Below are 17,487 nucleotides of genomic sequence, written 5' to 3'. Positions count from 1 at the left end.
TGCTGCCAAATGTGGTCGCAGCAGTGACTCGGCTCCATCCTCCAGCGGCGCGGGGCTGACTTCCCACCCGGGCCAGACCCTGATCTTGGCACTTGCGGGGGTCTTCGAAGACCTGGTCCCTGTCCTCCGAGGAAGGACAGTCTGTGGGGGCACTTTATGCCGTGAGTAGCCGTAACTCCAGGTGGACGTGGGACAGCAAATTACATCATACAGCTTAGAAATAATAAATGCCAGAAGGCTGGGCACAGTGGCTCACGTCTGTCATCCCAGCACTTTGTGAGACCAAAGTGGGTGGGTCACTTGATGTCGGGAGTTTGAAACCACCCTGGCCAACATGGTGAAACCCCGTCTCTACTAAAAATACGAAAATTAACTGGGTGTGGTGGTGCTTACCTGTAATCCCAGCTACTTGGGTAGTTGAGGCACGAGAATTGCTTGAACCTGGGAGGCCAAGGGTGTTGGAATCACAGCTGGGAAATCAGGGAAGCCTTCCCGGAGGAGGTGCCATTTGCACACAGGCTCCCACGTGTGAAGGTTTTCCAGGTGGACTCCATAAGCGAGGGTAGGGTTGGTCCGCAAAGCGTGGATAACCTATGCGAAGACACCGGAGAGGCGGAGTAGTCTGGCAAGCCCGGACAGCAGTGAGGGCTGAGTATGCAGGGGTGCAGAGGGAGAAGTGAGGCCTAGAGTTAGAAGGTCAGCCAAGGGATAAATGAGGACGGGTTCGACCTGGGCCTCCCGGATGCTAGGAGGAACATTGACTTCTTAGTATTGGAGGCTGGATTGAGAGTGGGAGTGGTCCCAAGGGCAGGGACACTAATTACGACCCTCTGGGAAAAATACCAAACAGATGGTGAGGACTTCAAGCGAAGAAGTGGGTTCAAAGAGGACGCTGAACTATGAGAGAGAAATAGCTGTTAATTGAATAGTTGCTGGGGTGGGTGAGAAAGGAAAATCTGGATCTCTCTCAGGTTTCAGACTCGAGAAACGAGGCGGGATCAGGCCGGGCGCGATGGGTCACACCTGTAATCCCAGCGCTTTGGGAGGCCCAGGTCGTCAGATTACCTGAGGTCGGGAGTTCGAGACCAGCCTGGCCAATATGGTGAAACCCTATCTCTACTAAAAATACGAAAAGTAGCCGGGTGTGGTGGTGCGCCTGTAATCCCAGCTACTGGGAGGCTGAGGCTAAAGAATTGCTTGAACCCAGGAAGCTCAGGTTGAAGTGAGCTGAGATCACACCATTGCACTCCAGCCTGGGCGACAGAGAGAGACACTCTCTCTCTCTCTTTTTTTTTTTTTTTTTGGAGACGGAGTTTCGCTCTTGTTACCCAGGCTGGAGTGCAATGGCGCGATCTCGGCTCACCACAACCTCTGCCTCCCGGGTTCAGGCAATTCTCCTGCCTCAGCCTCCTGAGTAGCTGGGATTACAGGCATGCGCCACCATGCCCAGCTAATTTTTTGTATTTTTAGTAGAGATGGGGTTTCACCATGTTGACCAGGATGGTCTCGATCTCTTGACCTCGTGATCCGCCCCCCTCGGCCTCCCAAAGTGCTGGAATTACAGGCGTGAGCCACCGCGCCCGGCCGACACTCTCTCTCAAACACACAAAGACACTGGGGTATCTAAGAGGAAACAGATGGTAGCTATCTAGTCCTCCGTCTTTGTATAACCATCACCTGTACGGTGCCTGTGATGAAGTAGTCTTTCAGTAAATGTTTCTGAATGGAAGGGTGTTGAGCGAATTGCTGTGAGAGAATAGAGATCCTTCCTTAGTGGATTATGGTAAAAGACCACAAGAACTGATTTTATTGCTTCAGGCTTCCTTGAATGAAATCTTGATTTTCTGAATTGTGCATTTGTAAGATTCCCATTTTCTTCTTCATTTTATAGCTCTAGAGCGGCATGGATCTGCCTGTGACTGAGTGGAAATCATACCTACTTCAAAAGTGGTCTTTACTCCCAAAGTCCATTCAGGTCACAGTTTCTACAGCAGAGACTTTGAGTGATGTCTTTCTTCACTCCTCTTCACTTCTTCAGTAAGTAAATAGAAGCCTTAACAAGGGAATTCTGATCTGAAAAATGTCCTGTTTTGTCAGTTGCTCTGAAGAACTCTCTCTCTTTTTCTTAAAGATGGAGTCTCGTTATGTTGTCCCGGCTGGTCTCAAATTTCTGACCTAAAGCAATCCTCCCACCTTGGCCTCCCAAGGTGGTGGGATTACAGTAATACCTCTTTTTGATGGAAAATGCCTGAAATGCTTTTCCTGGTTCCTTTCTATCCCAGCTTGCCCTGTGAACTAATTACCCTCTGTCATCCTTCAGGATTAGCTAGGTCTTTCCTCAGGAAAGCCCTCCCTGAGCCTCAGCTGGGCTGTCTTCACTTTTTGTACATTTACAACACTGTGTGATGTTCCTTTCTATGCGTTTGTGCTCTTTTGACTCATGCCTGTCTTCACCAGTAGATTGTGAACTTCATGAGGGAAGGGACCGTGTTTGTATTTTTTTTTTTTTTTTTTTGAGACAGTTTCTCGATTTGTCCCCAGGCTATAGTACAGGGACACAATCTCAGCTCACTGCAACCTTGGTCTTCTGGGTTCAAGCGATTCTCGTGCCTCAGCCTCCCAAGTAGTTGGGATTACAGGTGCCCACCACTATGCCTGGCTAATTTTTTTTTTTTTTTTTTTTTTTTTTTGAGACTGGGTCTCACTCTGTCACCTAGGCTGGAGTGCTGTGGCATGATCTCAGCTCACTGCAACCTCCGCCTCCTGGGTTCAACCAATTCTCATGTCTCAGCCTCCCGAGTAGCTGGGATTACAGGCACATGGCACCATACCCGGCTCATATTTTTGTATTTTTAGTAGAGACAGGGTTTCACCATGTTGGCCAGAATGGTCTCAAACTCCAGCCCTCAAATGATCCACTTACCTTGGCCTCCCAAAGTGCTGGGATTACAGGCGGGAGCCACTGTGCCTGGCCTGTTTGTCTGTCTATAGACAAAAATAGTGCAGTATCAAAAAATAAGTGCTCAGTAAACATTAATTAAATGACAGTTTGGTAATGTATATAAATTTCTTAGTTTAGTGACTGGCTCTTATTAGTGCTTAATATGACATATAAAGCAGAAATATATATTTGCAGATCCACAAACACCTTTCAAGTTTAAGGTTGACATCTTTATCTTTGTGCCAGGAACTGGCACCATGCCTGGCACTTAGTAGGTGCTCAGACATTCATTGAATGAAATAGTGAGTTCAGTTTTGAGCCTTGCCAGTTCAGGTACTTGGTTCAATTAGAATTAGGATTATACTTGTTTGTAATTTTTTTTTTTGGAGACAGAGTTTCACTCTTGTTGCCCAGGCTAGAGTACAATGGCCTGATCTTGGCTCACTGCAGCTTTCATCTCCTGAGTTCAAGAGATTCTCCCGCCTCAGCCTCCTGAGTAGCTGAGATTACAGGTGCCCACCACCACGCCCGGCTAATTTTTGTATTTTTAGCAGAGACAGCATTTCATTATGTTGGCCAGGCTTATCTCAAACTCCTGACCTCAGGTGATCCACCCTCCTCAGCTTCCCAAAGTGCTAGGATTACAGGCGTGCGCCACTGCGCCTGGCCCCCAGTACATTTTTATTTCTCGTGTGTATTGCCTGTTTGTGTCCCTTGCCCATTTTTTTTTCTTTTCTTTTTTTTTTTTTGAGACAGGGTCTCACTCTGTCCCCTGGGCTGGAGTACAGTGGTGTGCTCTCAGCTCACTACAACCTCAGCCTCCCAGGTTCAAGCAATTCTACTGCCTCAGCCTCCTGAGTAGCTGGGATTACAGGCACATACTACTATACCCGGCTAATTTTTGTATTTTTAGTAGAGACTGGGTTTCACCATGTTCGTCAGACTACTCTCAAACACCTGAGGTCAGCTCAGGTGATCTGCCCACCTCAGCCTCCCAGAGTGCTGGGATTACAGGCATGAGCCACCACAGCAGACCTTTATTTATTTTTTGAGACAAGATCTCACTTTGCTGCCTAGGCTGGAGTGCAGTGGTGCATTCTCGGCTCATTACAACCTCTGCCTCCCAGGTTCAAGCAATTCTCGTGCCTCAGCTACCCAAATAGCTGGGATTACAGGTATGCACCATCACACCCAGCTAATTGTTGTATTTTTAGTAGAGACGGGGTTTCACCATGTTGTCCAGGCTGGTCTCAAACTCCCAACCTCAGGTGATCCACCCACTTTGGTCTCACAAAGTGCTGGGATTACAGACATGAGCCACTGTGCTCAGCCTTCTGGCATTTATTATTTTTAAGCTGTATGATGCACATATTGCTTTCTTGAGTTTGAATAGTTTTAGATGTAATTTTGCTCTGTTATCCCCAACTCACAGGTATATACTTTGGTTTTGTTTGTTTGTTTGTTCTTGAGACAGTCTCACTCTTGCCCAGGCTGGAGTGCAGTGAAGTGATCTTGGCTCACTGTAACCTCTGTCACCTGGGTTCAAGCAGTTCTCCTGCCTCAGCCTTCTGAGTAGCTGGGATTACAGGCACCTGCCACCGTACCCAGCTAATTTTTGTAGTTTCACCATCTTAGCCAGGCTGGTGTTGAACTGCTGACCTCGTGATCCACCTGCTTCAGCCTCCCAAAGTGCTGGGATTGAAGGTGTGAGCCACCGCACCTTACCTCAGTCCCTCATGATAACTGTTAGAACCAATAGAACATTAAATTGATTGAATCAACATTCAGTGTATACATTCCTATGTCTGTGTGAATTTTGCTCACGTGAACCAAGAAGTATGCTTTGAATTACATTTCCTTTCTTATACAGCTCTTGCTTCCCCTAGGGTTAATAATTACCTCCATTTTTGTTTGCTCTGTATGTCTCTCACTAATTCATACCCAGACTTCTTAAAAATAAGTTTGCTCAAAGAACTATTTGTAAGTCTGTTTAATCACAATCTAAAGTAACCCAAAAAGCTTTAAACTTCTGATCTCCACATGCATGCCTATTAAATAACAATAGGAATTGAGCCTTTAAGTTTCAAGCTAAGCAAACACTTTTCTTTCTTGCCAATATACATTCATTGAGGGATGCTTTCCCACAATAGATGCCTTTCATCTATTGAAAACCTTTTGAGACAGAAGACCCCCTACTTTCCACCCCTACCTCTCCACTCCTGCAATTAATAATCTCCTAGAGTGTCATAGGAAATTCTTAATAGCATCACTATCCACACTCCCATCCTTACTGTTTTTATTTTGTGCTGATTCAACTGGAATAACTTGTGTCAGAAGACAAGAAAGTATCAAAGACTAATAGATTTATATTAAAAAGAGCATAGGCCAGGTATGGTGACACCACTCACACCTGTAATCCCAACACTTTGGGAGGCTTGGGGAAGATGATCACTGGAGCCCAGGAGTTTGAGGACAGCCTGGGCAACGTAGTGAGAGTGCATCTCCACACACACACACACACACACACACACACACACAAAAAAAAAAAAAAAAAAAAAAAAAAAAAACTCAGCTGGGCATGCTGTCACATGCCTATAGTCAGAGCTACCTGGAAGGTTGAGGTGGGAAAATTGCTTGACCCCAGGATGTTGAGGCTGCAATGACCTATGATGATAACACTGTCTTCCAGCCTGGGCAACAGAGCAAGACCCTGTCTCAACAACAATAAAAAGGACATAGAAACCAGTCAAAGAGGTACTCACTGGCCACCATTAGCATAATTGGACCGTGAAAAAGTATAATGATAATAGTTTATGACAGTAAATTAAACATTTAAGTCTGAAGTGGTACTCAAAATGAATACCTGAGTTTACTTTCTCAGTTGACTTTTGGCCAGTTGTGGTGGCTCATGCCTGTAATCCCAGCACTTTGGGAGGCCAAGGCAGGTGGATCACCAGAGCCCAGGAGTTTGAGAGCAGCCTGGCCAACATGGCAAAACCCCATCTCTACTAAAAATGCAAAAATTAGCTGGACATGGTGGCGGGTGCCTGTAATCCCAGCTACTTGGGAGCCTGAGGCAGAAGAATTGCTTGAACCCTGGAGGCAGAGATTGCAGTGAGCCAGGGTCACACCACTGCACTCCAGCCTGGGTAACAGAGTGAGGCTCTGTCTCAAACAAAAATAAATACATATTATGTGTGTGTAAATATTGCTCACATGAAACAAGTAAAAGAAGGAAAGAGAGAAAGTTTGTCTTTACAAAAGAATGCCAGCTGATAAATTTAAAAAGAATGGTAGAATCAGAAGAATCACCATTTTGTAACCCTTAGTGTGATGAATGATTCTGGCAATTGTCAGTGGATGCTGAAACCTTTAGAAGTAATATCATCGGGAAGCACGCTTTTCACATGATCTCAAAGTATGGCCCTATAGATTATTTAAGTACAAAGGAGAGGTGTCTTTACATTGTAGAGAATCAGTTGCCACCTCCAAGTGACCAAACTTAGCTTCCACATTACTGGGGAGAAATTATACGTCTCCTGATCTGAGGCAACAAGAAGTATATGGATTTAACTATATGGTCATATTATTTTTGTTTGTTTTGACACGTGGTCTAGCTCTGTCTCCCAGGCTGGAGTGCAGTGGCACGATCTCTGCTCACTGCAACCTTCACCTCCCGGGTTCAAGTGAGTCTCCTTCGTCGGCCTCCCGAGTAGCTGTGATTACAGGCATACGCCACTGTGCCTGGCTAATTTTTGTATTTTTACTAGACATGAGGTTTCCCCAAGTTGGCTAGGCTGGTCTCAAACTCCTGACCTCAAGTGATCCACCCACCTTGGCCTCCTAAAGTGCTGGGATTACAGGTGTGAGCCACCGCACCCAGCCATATTCTTAATAAAAATTGTTTAATGTGACTCTAACCCTGAGGAAACAATAAGGCAAAACCAGAATGTGAAACATTTTTCTGGACTTGAATCTTTAAAAAAATTACTGATAGAAAAACAAAAAATTGTAGTTGGCCAGGTGCAGTGGCTCACACCTATAATCACAGCACTTTGGGAGGCTAAAGCAAGTGGATCCCTTGAGCCCAGAAGTGGAAGACCAGCCTGTGCAACATAGAGAGACCCCGTCTCTATTTTATAAAAATAAATAGTAATTTAGCTGGGCATGGTAGTACATGCCTGTAGTCCCGGCTACTTGGGAAGCTGAGGGAGGAGGTAGAGGATGTGGTGAGCAGAAATCATGCCACTGCACTCCAGCCTGAGCAATGGAAATGAGACCCTGTCTCAAAACAAAAATTAAGGCTGGGTACCACGGCTCATGCCTGTAATCCCAGCACTTTGGGAGGCTGAGGCGAGTGGATCATGAGGTCAAGAAATCGAGATCATCCTGGCCAACATGGTGAAACCCCCAACTCAAGTAAAAAAAAAAAAAATTAGCTGGGCATGGTGGTGCATGCCTATAATCCCAGCTACTCAGGAGGCCGAGGCAGGAGAATCTCTTGAACCCAGGTGGCGGATGTTGCAGTGAGCTGAGATCGCACCATTGTACTCCAGCCTGGTGACAGAGTGAGACTCCGTCTTAAAAAAATAAAAATAAAAAATCTAAAAAGAGACTAAAGAGAAATAACTCAATTCAGTACATGAGAACATTGATCTTGGATTGGCTAGGGTGTAAAAAGATACAACAGACATTTTAGGACTAATTGGTAACGTTTAAATTTAAATAATATTTGAATTACTGTGAATTTTTTAGCAATAGTGATATTATGGTAATATAGGGAGAATGTCCTTTTTGAAGCAGAGGCCTGCAGATATCTGGAGGTGAACTTCCATGATGGCTGTGCTTACTTTCAAATGGCTTAGAGAAAAAATGTGTGTGTGTGGACATGTACCAGCTACTAAGCCAGTATGTCCAATCTCACCAATCTCTGGAATCTGTACTCTACTTTGGGGCCAGAGCTGGGACTTTCTGCTTTCCCAACTGGCTCCATGAAAGGCTTTACATCTGCAGGGCTCTAGAGAGAGAAGGCCAGCCTGGAGGAAGAAAAAATGGGGTTCTTTCTGTCTGCATTCTATTGACAATTCACATTTAAAAGGCTGAAATTGGGCCTTTATATACAAAAATTAACTTAAAATGGATCAAAGACCTCAAGTTAAGAGCTAAGATTGTAAACTTCATAAAACCTAGAGGAACATCTTGACCTTAGATTAGCAGTTATTTCTTGCATATGACACTAAAAGCACAGGTAGCAAAAGAAAAGCTAAACTGAACTTTGTCCAAATTAAAAACTTTTATGCTGGGCATGGTGGCTCACACCTGTAATCCTAGCACTTTGAGAGGCCAAGGCAGAAGGATCACATGAGCCCAGGAGTTTGAAACCAGCCTGGGCAATAAGTGAGACCCCCGTCTCTACAAGTAATATATTAGCCAGGTCTGGTGGCGCATATCTGTAGCCCCAGCGACTTAGGAAGCTGAGGTGGGAGGTTGCTTGAGCCTGGGCTGAGGTGGGCAGATGACGAGGTCAAGAGATAGAGACCATCCTGGCCAACATGGTGAAAGCCCATCTCTACTAAAAATACAAAATTGGCTGGGCGTGGTGGCTCACGCCTGTAATCCAAGCACTTTGGAGGCCAAGGCGGACGGATCACCTGAGTTCGGGAGTTTAAGACCAGCCTGACCAACATGACAAAACCCCGTCTTTAAAATAAAAAATAAAAAATAGAAAATTTAGCCGGGCATGGAGGTATGCGCCTGTAGTCCCAGCTACTCAGGAGGCCAAGGCAGGAGAATCATTTGAACAGGAGGCTGAGGTTGCATTCAGTCTGGGAGGTCCAACAAGGCTGTAGTGAGCCATGACCAAGCCAACTACACTCCATTCTGGGCAACAGAGCAAGACCTTGTCTCAAAAAAAAAAAAAATAGGCTGGGCGAGGTGGCACATGCCTGTAATCCCAGCCCAGGCCAAGGCAGGCGGATCACAAGGTCAAAAGATCGAGACTATCCTGGGAAACATGTTGAATCCCTGTCTCTACTAAAAAATATAAAAATTAACTGGGTGTGGTGGCGTGCACCCATAGTCCCAGCTACTCAGGAGGCTGAGGCAGGAGAATCGTTTGAACCCAGTAGGTGGAAGTTGCAGTGGGCGGAGGTGGCAGTGAGCTGAGATTGCGCACTGCACTCCAGCCTGGCGACAGAGCGAGACTCCATCTCAAAATAAATAAGTTTTAGGCCAGGCGCAGTGGCTCACCCCTGTAATACCAGGACTTTGGGAGGGCACGTGGGCAGATCAGTTGAGGCCAGGAGTTCAAGACCAGCCTAGACAACATGGTGAAACCCCATCTCTACTAAAAATATAAAAATTAGCCGAATGTGATGGTGCATCCTTGTAATCTCAGCTACTCGAGAGGCTGAGGCAGGGGAATCACTTGAACCCCAAAAGGCGGAGGTTGCAGAGGCTAAGAAACTGCACTCCAGCTTGGGCAACAGACTGAGACTCTGTCTAAAAAAAAAAAAAAATTTTTTTCCTGCTGAGCGGTCTAGGAAAAAGAAAAAGGAGAAAAAAAAAAAAGAATTTTTTTTTGTGCACCAAAGGACACTGTCAAGAGTAAAGAGAGAACCCGCAGAATAGGGTTATTTGCAAATCATGTATCAGATAAGAAATTAATATCCAGTATATATAAAGAACTCCTACAACTCAATAACAAAAAAGCCTGATTAAAAAATAGGCAAAGGACTTGAATCATCATTTCTCCAAAGAAGATACACAGCCAATAAACACATGAAAAGATGCTCAGCATCATGAATAATCAGAGAAACACACACCAAAACCACAGTGAGACAGCCCTTCACACCCACTAGGGTGGCTGTTATTAAAAATAAAACAAGTGCTAAGAAGGCTGCAGGGAAATTGGAACTCTTGGACGTTGCAGGTAGGAATGTAAAATGGTGCAACCACTGCAGAAAGTGAGCATGGCCGTTAATTTAAAAATGCCACAAAGTATTACCATAGGAGCCAACAATCCCACCTCTAGATTTATATTCAGAAGAATCAAAAATAGAGCCAGGTGCAGTGACTCACACCTGGAATGCCAGCACTTTGGGAGGCCAAGGCAGGAGGATTACTTGAGGCCAGGAGTTCAAGACCAGCATGGGCAATGTAGCAAGACCTTGTCTCTACAAAAAAGAAGTGGAACTTGAGCAAATATTTGTACTTCAGTGCTCACAGCATTCTTCGCAATCGCCACAAGTGGAAGCAACCCAAATGCTCATCAGTAGATGAATGGGTAACAGATTGTGATGTATACCTACAGTGGAATTTTTTTCTTTTTTTGAGACGGAGTTTCCCTTTTGTCACTCACTGCAACCTCCGCTTCCTGGGTTCAAGTGATTCTCCTGCCTCATACTCCCAAGTAGCTGGGATTATAGGCATGAGCCACCACACCCGGCTAATTTTGTAGTTTTAGTAGAGATGGGGTTTTGTCATGTTGGTCAGGCTGGTCTTGAACTCCTGACCTCAAGTGATCCTTCTACCTCAGCCTCCCAAAATGCTGGGATTGCAGGTGTGAGCCACTGAACCCTGCCAAATTTCATAGATCTATAAAAAGTGAGAGGCCAGGTGTGGTGGCTTATGCCTGAAATCCTAGCACTTTGGGAGGCCAAGGCAGAGGAGGATCTCTTGAGGCCAGGAGTTCAAGACCAGCCTGGGCATCGTAGTGAGACCCTATCTCTACAAAAAGGCCATCGTGTGCAGTGATTGTACCTGTAGCTGGATTGTGCCTGTTGCCCGTGCTAGAGTGCAGATTAGCTACTGCCCTCTAGCCTGGGCAACAGAGGGAGACTCCATCTCTTAAAAAAATTTTTTTATAAGCTTTATCAGTGAAAAAGAAAAAAAAAATTTTTTTTTTTAAAGGAGTGAAATTCTGGTTTATACTACAGCATAATGTACCTTGAAAACTTTTTGCTAAGTGAAATAAGTTAGACACAAAAGGAAAAATAATGTATGATTATGCTTACATGAGGTACCTAGAATAAGTAAATTCACAGGGGCAGAAAGCAGAATACAGGTTACCAGGGAATGTGGAGAGGGAGGAATGAGGAGTTATTATTTGAAGGGTGGAGTTTCAGCTTGGGATGGTGAAAACAGTGGTGTCGGTTGTGCAATATGAATGTACTTAATGCTACTGACCTGTACTTAAAAATTGGTTTAAATGGATTGGGAGTGGGAGTGGAGAAAATGGTTTAAATACATTTTATAGTATGCATATTGTACTACAATTAAAAAAATTAGGTTCTTTAGCAGAACCATGAGGGGAAAAAAAATTAGGGCCAAGCGTGGTGGCTCACGCCTGTGACCCCAACACTTTGAGAGGCCAAGATGGCTGGGTCATGAGGTCGGGAGATCAAGACCATCCTGGCCAACATGGTGAAACCCCATCTCTACTAAGAATACAAAAATTACAAGGTGGACGTGTCTGCAAAACAAAAGAAAAAGAATACAAAAATTAGCTGGGTGTGGTGGCGCGTGCTTGTAGTCCCAGCTACTCGGGAGGCTGAGGCAGGAAAATCGCTTGAACCAGGGAGTTGGAGGTTGCAGTGAGCCAAGATTGCACCACTGCACTCCAGCCTGGTGGCAGAGCAGGATTCCATCTCAAAAAAAAATTAGATTGCTTGTTCCATCTTACTACCAAATTATTATTTTTGAGGCAGGGTCTTGCTGTGCTGCCTGTGCTGGAGTGCTGTTGTGCTGTCATAGCTCACTGCAGCTCTGGCCTCCTGGGCTTACGCCATCTTCCCCACTCAGCCTCAATTTTGTATCACAATATTCCAGAAGAAATTAAAGAAAAAAGAATCAGCTGAATGCAGTGAAGCAGCCCTGTAATCCTAACACTTTGGGAAGCCAAGGCAGGAGGATCACTTGAGCTCAGGAGTTTAAGACCAGCCTGGACAACATATTGAGACTTCATCTCTACTAAAAAATCAAGAAAGTAGGCTGGGCACAGTGACTCACCTGTAATCCCAGCCCTTTAGGAGGATCACCTGAGCCCAGGAGTTTGAGACCAGCCTAGGTTTTAGGCAACCCCATTGCTTAAAAAAAAATTTAAAAGGCAGACATGATGGTGCATACCTGTGGTCGTCACTACTGAGGAGGCTGAGGCGGGAGGATTGCTTGAGCCCAGGAGGTTAAGGATTCACTAAACTGTGATGGAGCCACTGTATTCCAGCCTAGGTGACACAGTGAGACCCTGTCTCAACAAAAAAGGAAAGGAGACATTCATTTGCTTTTGAAAAGTCTAAGTCAGTTACTGAGTTAACCTGGTACCTGGAGAAAAGAATGAATTGTTGCAGCTTAGTTCCTAATTACACTGAAGTGCAACTAAAAAACACAGTTCATCATCATTTTGGATGAGAGTTAAAGAGCGTCTATTGTTAGGCAAGAAGAGTTTTGCTATTATTACTGTTTACCACAAACCTTTGGCTTGAACTAGGATTTTTATATTTAATGTAATTTAAAACAAAAACGGAAAAAAGAACAAGCTCTGTGGTGTACCAGATAGGCATAGGGTATTGCCTTCAAATTTTCTGGGCTGGAGTAAGTGTAGAACAGGCAAGCACACCTCTTGAATTAAATAAAATCTTTCCTAATTTTTCTCTTGTATTATTTGACCCAGGCTGGAGTGTGGTGGCGTGATCTTGGCTCACTGCAACCTCTGCCTCCAGGCTCAAGCAATTCTTATGCCTCAGCCTCCCAAGTAGCTGAAACTACAAGTGTTTGCTACCACGTCCAGATGATTTTTGTATTTTTTGTAGAGATGGGTTCCACTGTTGCCCAGACTGGTCTTGATCTCCTGGGCCAGGTGATCTGCCCACCTCGGCCTCCCAAAGGGCTGGGATTATAGGTATGAGCCACAGCGCCCTGCCCTATTTGTGATTTTTCTACGTTGTATTTAAATATTAATAAAATCATATTTGATATTAACTTTGTTTTACCTCATACATAGCAAAGATAAATAATGTTTTATAAAATTTTAATATATTCAAACACAAACCATCATACTGAGTCACAATGTAAAAGGTATTTCTTATTGTGGTTCTTTGTAAACAAAAATTTTAAAAATATTTATAAACATTCTCCAGGGCTCTTCAATCTTGTTTTTTTTTTTTTTTTTTCATGTTTTTTTGAGACAGGGTCTCGCTCTGTCGCCCAGGCTTGAATGCAGTGGTGCCATCATGGCTCACTGCAGCCTTGACCTCCTGGGCTCGGGCAGTCCTCCCACCTCAGCCTCCCAGGTAGCTGGGACTACAGGCATATGCCACCACACCCAGCTAATCTTTGTATTTTTTGTAGAGACAGGATCTTATCACGTTGCCCAGGCTAGTGCCAAGCTCCTGAGCTCAGGCAATCCTCCCTCGTCAGCCTCCCAAAGTGCTGGGATTGTAGGTATGAGCCACCGCACCTGGCCATTCTGCATTGCTGTGATTTCTTCTTTGATTCAAGAGTTGCTTAAGAGAATTTTTAGTTTCCATGTCATTTGTGTTTCTACTCTTGTTATTCATATTTTACTTTATGCATTATAGTCAGAGAATAGGTCATTCTGTATTATTTATTTATATTGGAAAAAAGGTACATTCTCTTTTGCCAGTATGTGTATATGTGTCTATATATTAGGTCAACTTCATTTTATTATGTAGAACATTTATATTTTTAAACGTTTTAGTTTGAAATATTTCAGACTTGCAAAAGTAGTACAAAGAGGCTGGGCACAGTGGCTCACACTTGTGATCCTAGCACTTTGGGAGGGTGAGGTGGGCAGATTGCCTGAGCTCAGGAGTTTGAGACCAGTCTGGGCAACACAGTGAGACCCCATCTCTATTAAAATACAAAAAATTAGCTGGACATGTTGGCTCACACCTGTAATCCTAGCTACTTGGGAGGCTGAGGCACAAGAATCGCTTGAACACAGGAGGCAGACTTTGCAGTGAGCCGAGATCTTGCCACTGCACTCCAGCCTGGGGAGACTCTGTCTCCCCTCCGAATAAAAAAAAAGTACAAAGAATTGCTGAATTCTGAATTCTTCCAAATTTCGCAAGTGTTAACATTTTACTACATTTACCTTATGATTTATTCTCATTATCTCTCTTCTCTTCTGTCAGCCACTCACTCAAGTATTTTCAGCAATTAAAGCGGAGAATACTCCTTGGTTAAAAAGACATCATATATTAACCTCATTCTCCAGACTCGAAATCCTGACCGGGTGCAATGGCTTATGCCTATAATCCCAGCACTTGGGGAGGCCCAGGCAGGCAGATCACTTGAGGTCAGGAGTTCAAGACCAGCCTGGCCAAAATGGTGAAACCCCATCTGTACTGAAAGTACAAAAATTAGCCAGGTTGTGGTGATGCATGTCTATAATCCCAGCTACTTGGGAGGCTGAGGCAGGAGAATCACTTGCACCAGGGAGGCAGAGGTGGCAGTGAGCTGAGATCACGCCACTGCACTCCAGCCTGGGTCACAGAGAGAAACTCTGTCTCAAAAAAACAACAACAAAAAAAGATTTTTATGATGTATGATCCTAGGGATGGTTCATTGTCCAATAATTATGAGATAAAGAATAATAAATTAGCATTCAGTCCTCTAAATAGAAATTCTGGACAGGCGCAGTGGCTCACACCTGTATTCCCAGCTCTTTGAGAGGGTGAGGCAGGTGGACCATTTGAGGTCAGGAGTTTGAGACCAGCCTGGCCAACATGGCGAAACCCTTTCTCTACTAAAAATACAAAAATTTAGCTGGGTGTGGTGATGAACGCCTGTAATCCCATCTTTTCAGGAGGCTGAGGCAGGAGAATCACTTGAACTAGGGAGCCGGAGATCACAGTGAGCCGAGATCACAACACTGCACTCCAGCCTGGGTGACACAGCGAGACTCCATCTCAAAAAAAAAAAGAAATTCTGCCAATCATTTGAACACAGGAGTTCAAGACCAGCCTGAGCAACATGGCAAAACCCCACCTCTACAAAAAGTACTAAAATTAGCTAGGCCTGCTGTGATGGATCCTCCCAATTAGTGAGTCATCTGGGAGAATCATCTGAGCCTGGGAAGTCGAGGCTGCAGTGAGCTCAGATGGCACCACTGCACTCCAGCTTGGGGGCGACAGATTGAGACCCTGTCTCAAAAAATAAAAAAAAATCTGGTCCCTCTGTCTCTGAGATTATGAGATCTCTTTCTTCTAATTGCATTACACAGTATGTATATCCTCATGTGTGTGAATTGGTTCCATTTCAGTTTTTTGCGGGCCCACTTTCTTGTTTCAAGGGCAATGGTTTGAAGCTTTCCTTGAAATAACAAATTTCTGCTTATTTTGTTTTCTTTCTTCATGCAGACCTGAGGATGAGATATTTCTAAGAAGACTTTCTAAAGGTTACTTCGTGGGAAAGGACTTTGGTGCTCCTCTTTTCTACAGAGAAGAAGGGAACAAAAAATTTCAGGAGAAAGATTACACAGTAGCTGCAGTGCTGTACTCTAAGGTAAAACGCTCCCAGCTCAGCAATCTATTTTTCTTTGAGTCACAGTCTCGCTCTGTCACCAGGCTGGAGTGCAGTGGCGCGATCTTAGCTCACTGCAACCTCCGCCTCCTGGATTCAGGCAATCCTCCCGCCTCAGTCTTCCAAGTAGCTAGGATTGCAGGTGTGCGCCACCACGCCCAGCTAATTTTTGTGTTTTTAGTAGAGACAGGGTTTCACCATGTTGGCCAGGCTGGTCTTGACTTCAGGTGATTCGCCCACCTCAGCCTCCCAAAGTGCTGGGATTACAGGCATGAGCCACCATGCCTGGCCCAGCTCAGCGATTTAACAATGCATATTTCTTCAGGAAATAGAGCTGTATTGCTAACAGCCAGTGTTATATTTTTACTGAATGTCTATAATTTATTGAATGGATTTGAAAAAGAAACCTGGCAGAATTCTGCTATGGTTATAGTCTAACACAAAAGGTAGTTTATAGGCCCAGCGCAGTGGTTCACACCTGTAATCCCAGCACTTTGGGAGGCTGAGTCAGGATGATCGCTTGAAGCCAGGGGTTTAAGACCAGCCTGGACAACACAGGGAGACCCCTTCTCCACATAAAAATTTTTTTTTCTCTCTTGCCCAAGCTAAGTATAATGGTGCAATCTGGGCTCACTGTAACCTCTGCCTCCCAGGTTCAAATGATTCTCTTGCCTCAGCCTCCTGAGTAGCTGGGACTAGAGGTGCACGCCACCACTCCTGGCTAATTTTTTTTTTTTTTTTTTTTTTTGGTGATAGAGACAGGGTTTCACCATGTTGGTCAGGCTGGTCTTGAACTCCTACCCTTGTGATCCGCCCGCCTCAGCCTCCCAAAGTGCTGGGATTACAGGCATGAGCCACCGTGCCTGGCCTACTCCCAGCTAATTATTTTTATTTTTAGTAGAAATGAGGTTTCACCATGTTAGCCAGGCTGCTTGCAAACTCCTGACCTCAGGTGAACCGCCTGCATCAGCCTCCCAAAGTGCTGGGATTATAGGCTTGAGCCAGCATGCCCAGCCCACAAAGAAATTGTTTTGCATTAGCCTGACTGGTGGAGGCATGCATCTGCGGTCCTGAAACGGGAAAGGCTCCCTTGGCCTTCTCACAGGGTGTGCAATGGGGTGTGGTTCGCCTCTTCAGTGCCCCACTGCTCAAATCTTTAGGGGCACAGACAGACGGACAGGCTGTGGGGCTCCGACCCCATGGCAGTGTCCGGAGATGAGTGTTTCCAGCTGAAGCCCCAGTGGGTGTGTGTTATGGGATGCTCTTTTAGTTTGCCGTCTGTAGGCGGCTTGCGTTAACCAGCTCAATGAGACCCTCTACCTTGTCGCAAGGACAGAGGGCTTTCTGTATCCTGGGTTCTTGCCTTGGTGTACTGGAAGAATCAGATCACACGTGGGCTTGCAGAATGAGTGAACGTTTTATTTAGTAGAAGTAGCTCTCAGCAGGCTGGGGAGCTGAAGGGAGATGGCTTTTCCGTGGAGTCAGCCACTCTGAGGCCCAGTCCTCTTCATCTGCTCTGGCCAAACTCCGTGTCATTCTGCCCACCGGTCAATGTCCTGCTGGTGCCTGTTGGCTGCTCCTAATGGCGTCCAGCTGCTTGCCTGTCTGCCTGCTAGGGTATTGGGTTTTTATAGGCCCAGGGTGGGGGCGTGGTAGGCCAGGGTGGTCTTGGAAAATGCAACATTTGGGCGCAAAGGCAGGAGTACCTGTCCTCACCTAGGTTCGTGGGCATGGGCCCGAGGGTGAAGCCTTAGCCAGGGACCCACGTTTCTCTACGAAGCACTTCCCTGCCCCCCTCCCATATCAGTCCCAGCTACTCAGGAGGATCACTGAACCCAGGAGTTCCAGGCTTCAGTGTGCTGTGATCATGCCACTGCACTGGCCTGGGTGACAGAGTAAGACCCTGCCTCAAAATATATATATATTTTGAATTTCTTCAAGAAACTTCTGCTTCCATATTCCTTCAGATACCTTGTAGCAGTGAGCTGCCTTACCTGCCTCAC

The 17,487-nt window shown here is 45.3% G+C and overlaps 1 protein-coding gene across 3 annotated transcripts in view; it reads left to right on the top strand.

Moving 5' to 3' along the window:
- Nucleotides 1-1,785: 1,785 nt before the first annotated feature.
- SMYD4 (SET and MYND domain containing 4) overlaps nt 1,786-17,487 on the top strand; it is a 45,851-nt gene continuing 30,149 nt past the window's right edge. The window contains exons 1-2 of one of the 3 annotated variants that reach the window (XM_064378104.1): nt 1,786-2,037; nt 15,322-15,466. In XM_064378104.1, coding sequence (XP_064234174.1) covers nt 1,904-2,037; nt 15,322-15,466 — 279 coding nt within the window. In that variant the 5' untranslated portion in view covers nt 1,786-1,903. The remainder of the gene's footprint in view (nt 2,038-15,321; nt 15,467-17,487) is intronic. The other 2 variants (XM_064378103.1, XM_064378105.1) reach the window with 2 other exon arrangements.

Source organism: Aotus nancymaae, unplaced genomic scaffold, assembly GCF_030222135.1.
Source record: "Aotus nancymaae isolate 86718 unplaced genomic scaffold, 86718_ANA_hifiasm-v0.15.2.pri h1tg000018l, whole genome shotgun sequence".
Lineage (NCBI taxonomy): Eukaryota > Metazoa > Chordata > Mammalia > Primates > Aotidae > Aotus > Aotus nancymaae.
Note: the sequence above shows the minus strand (reverse complement) of the source record. Positions and strands in the feature narration are given on the sequence as shown.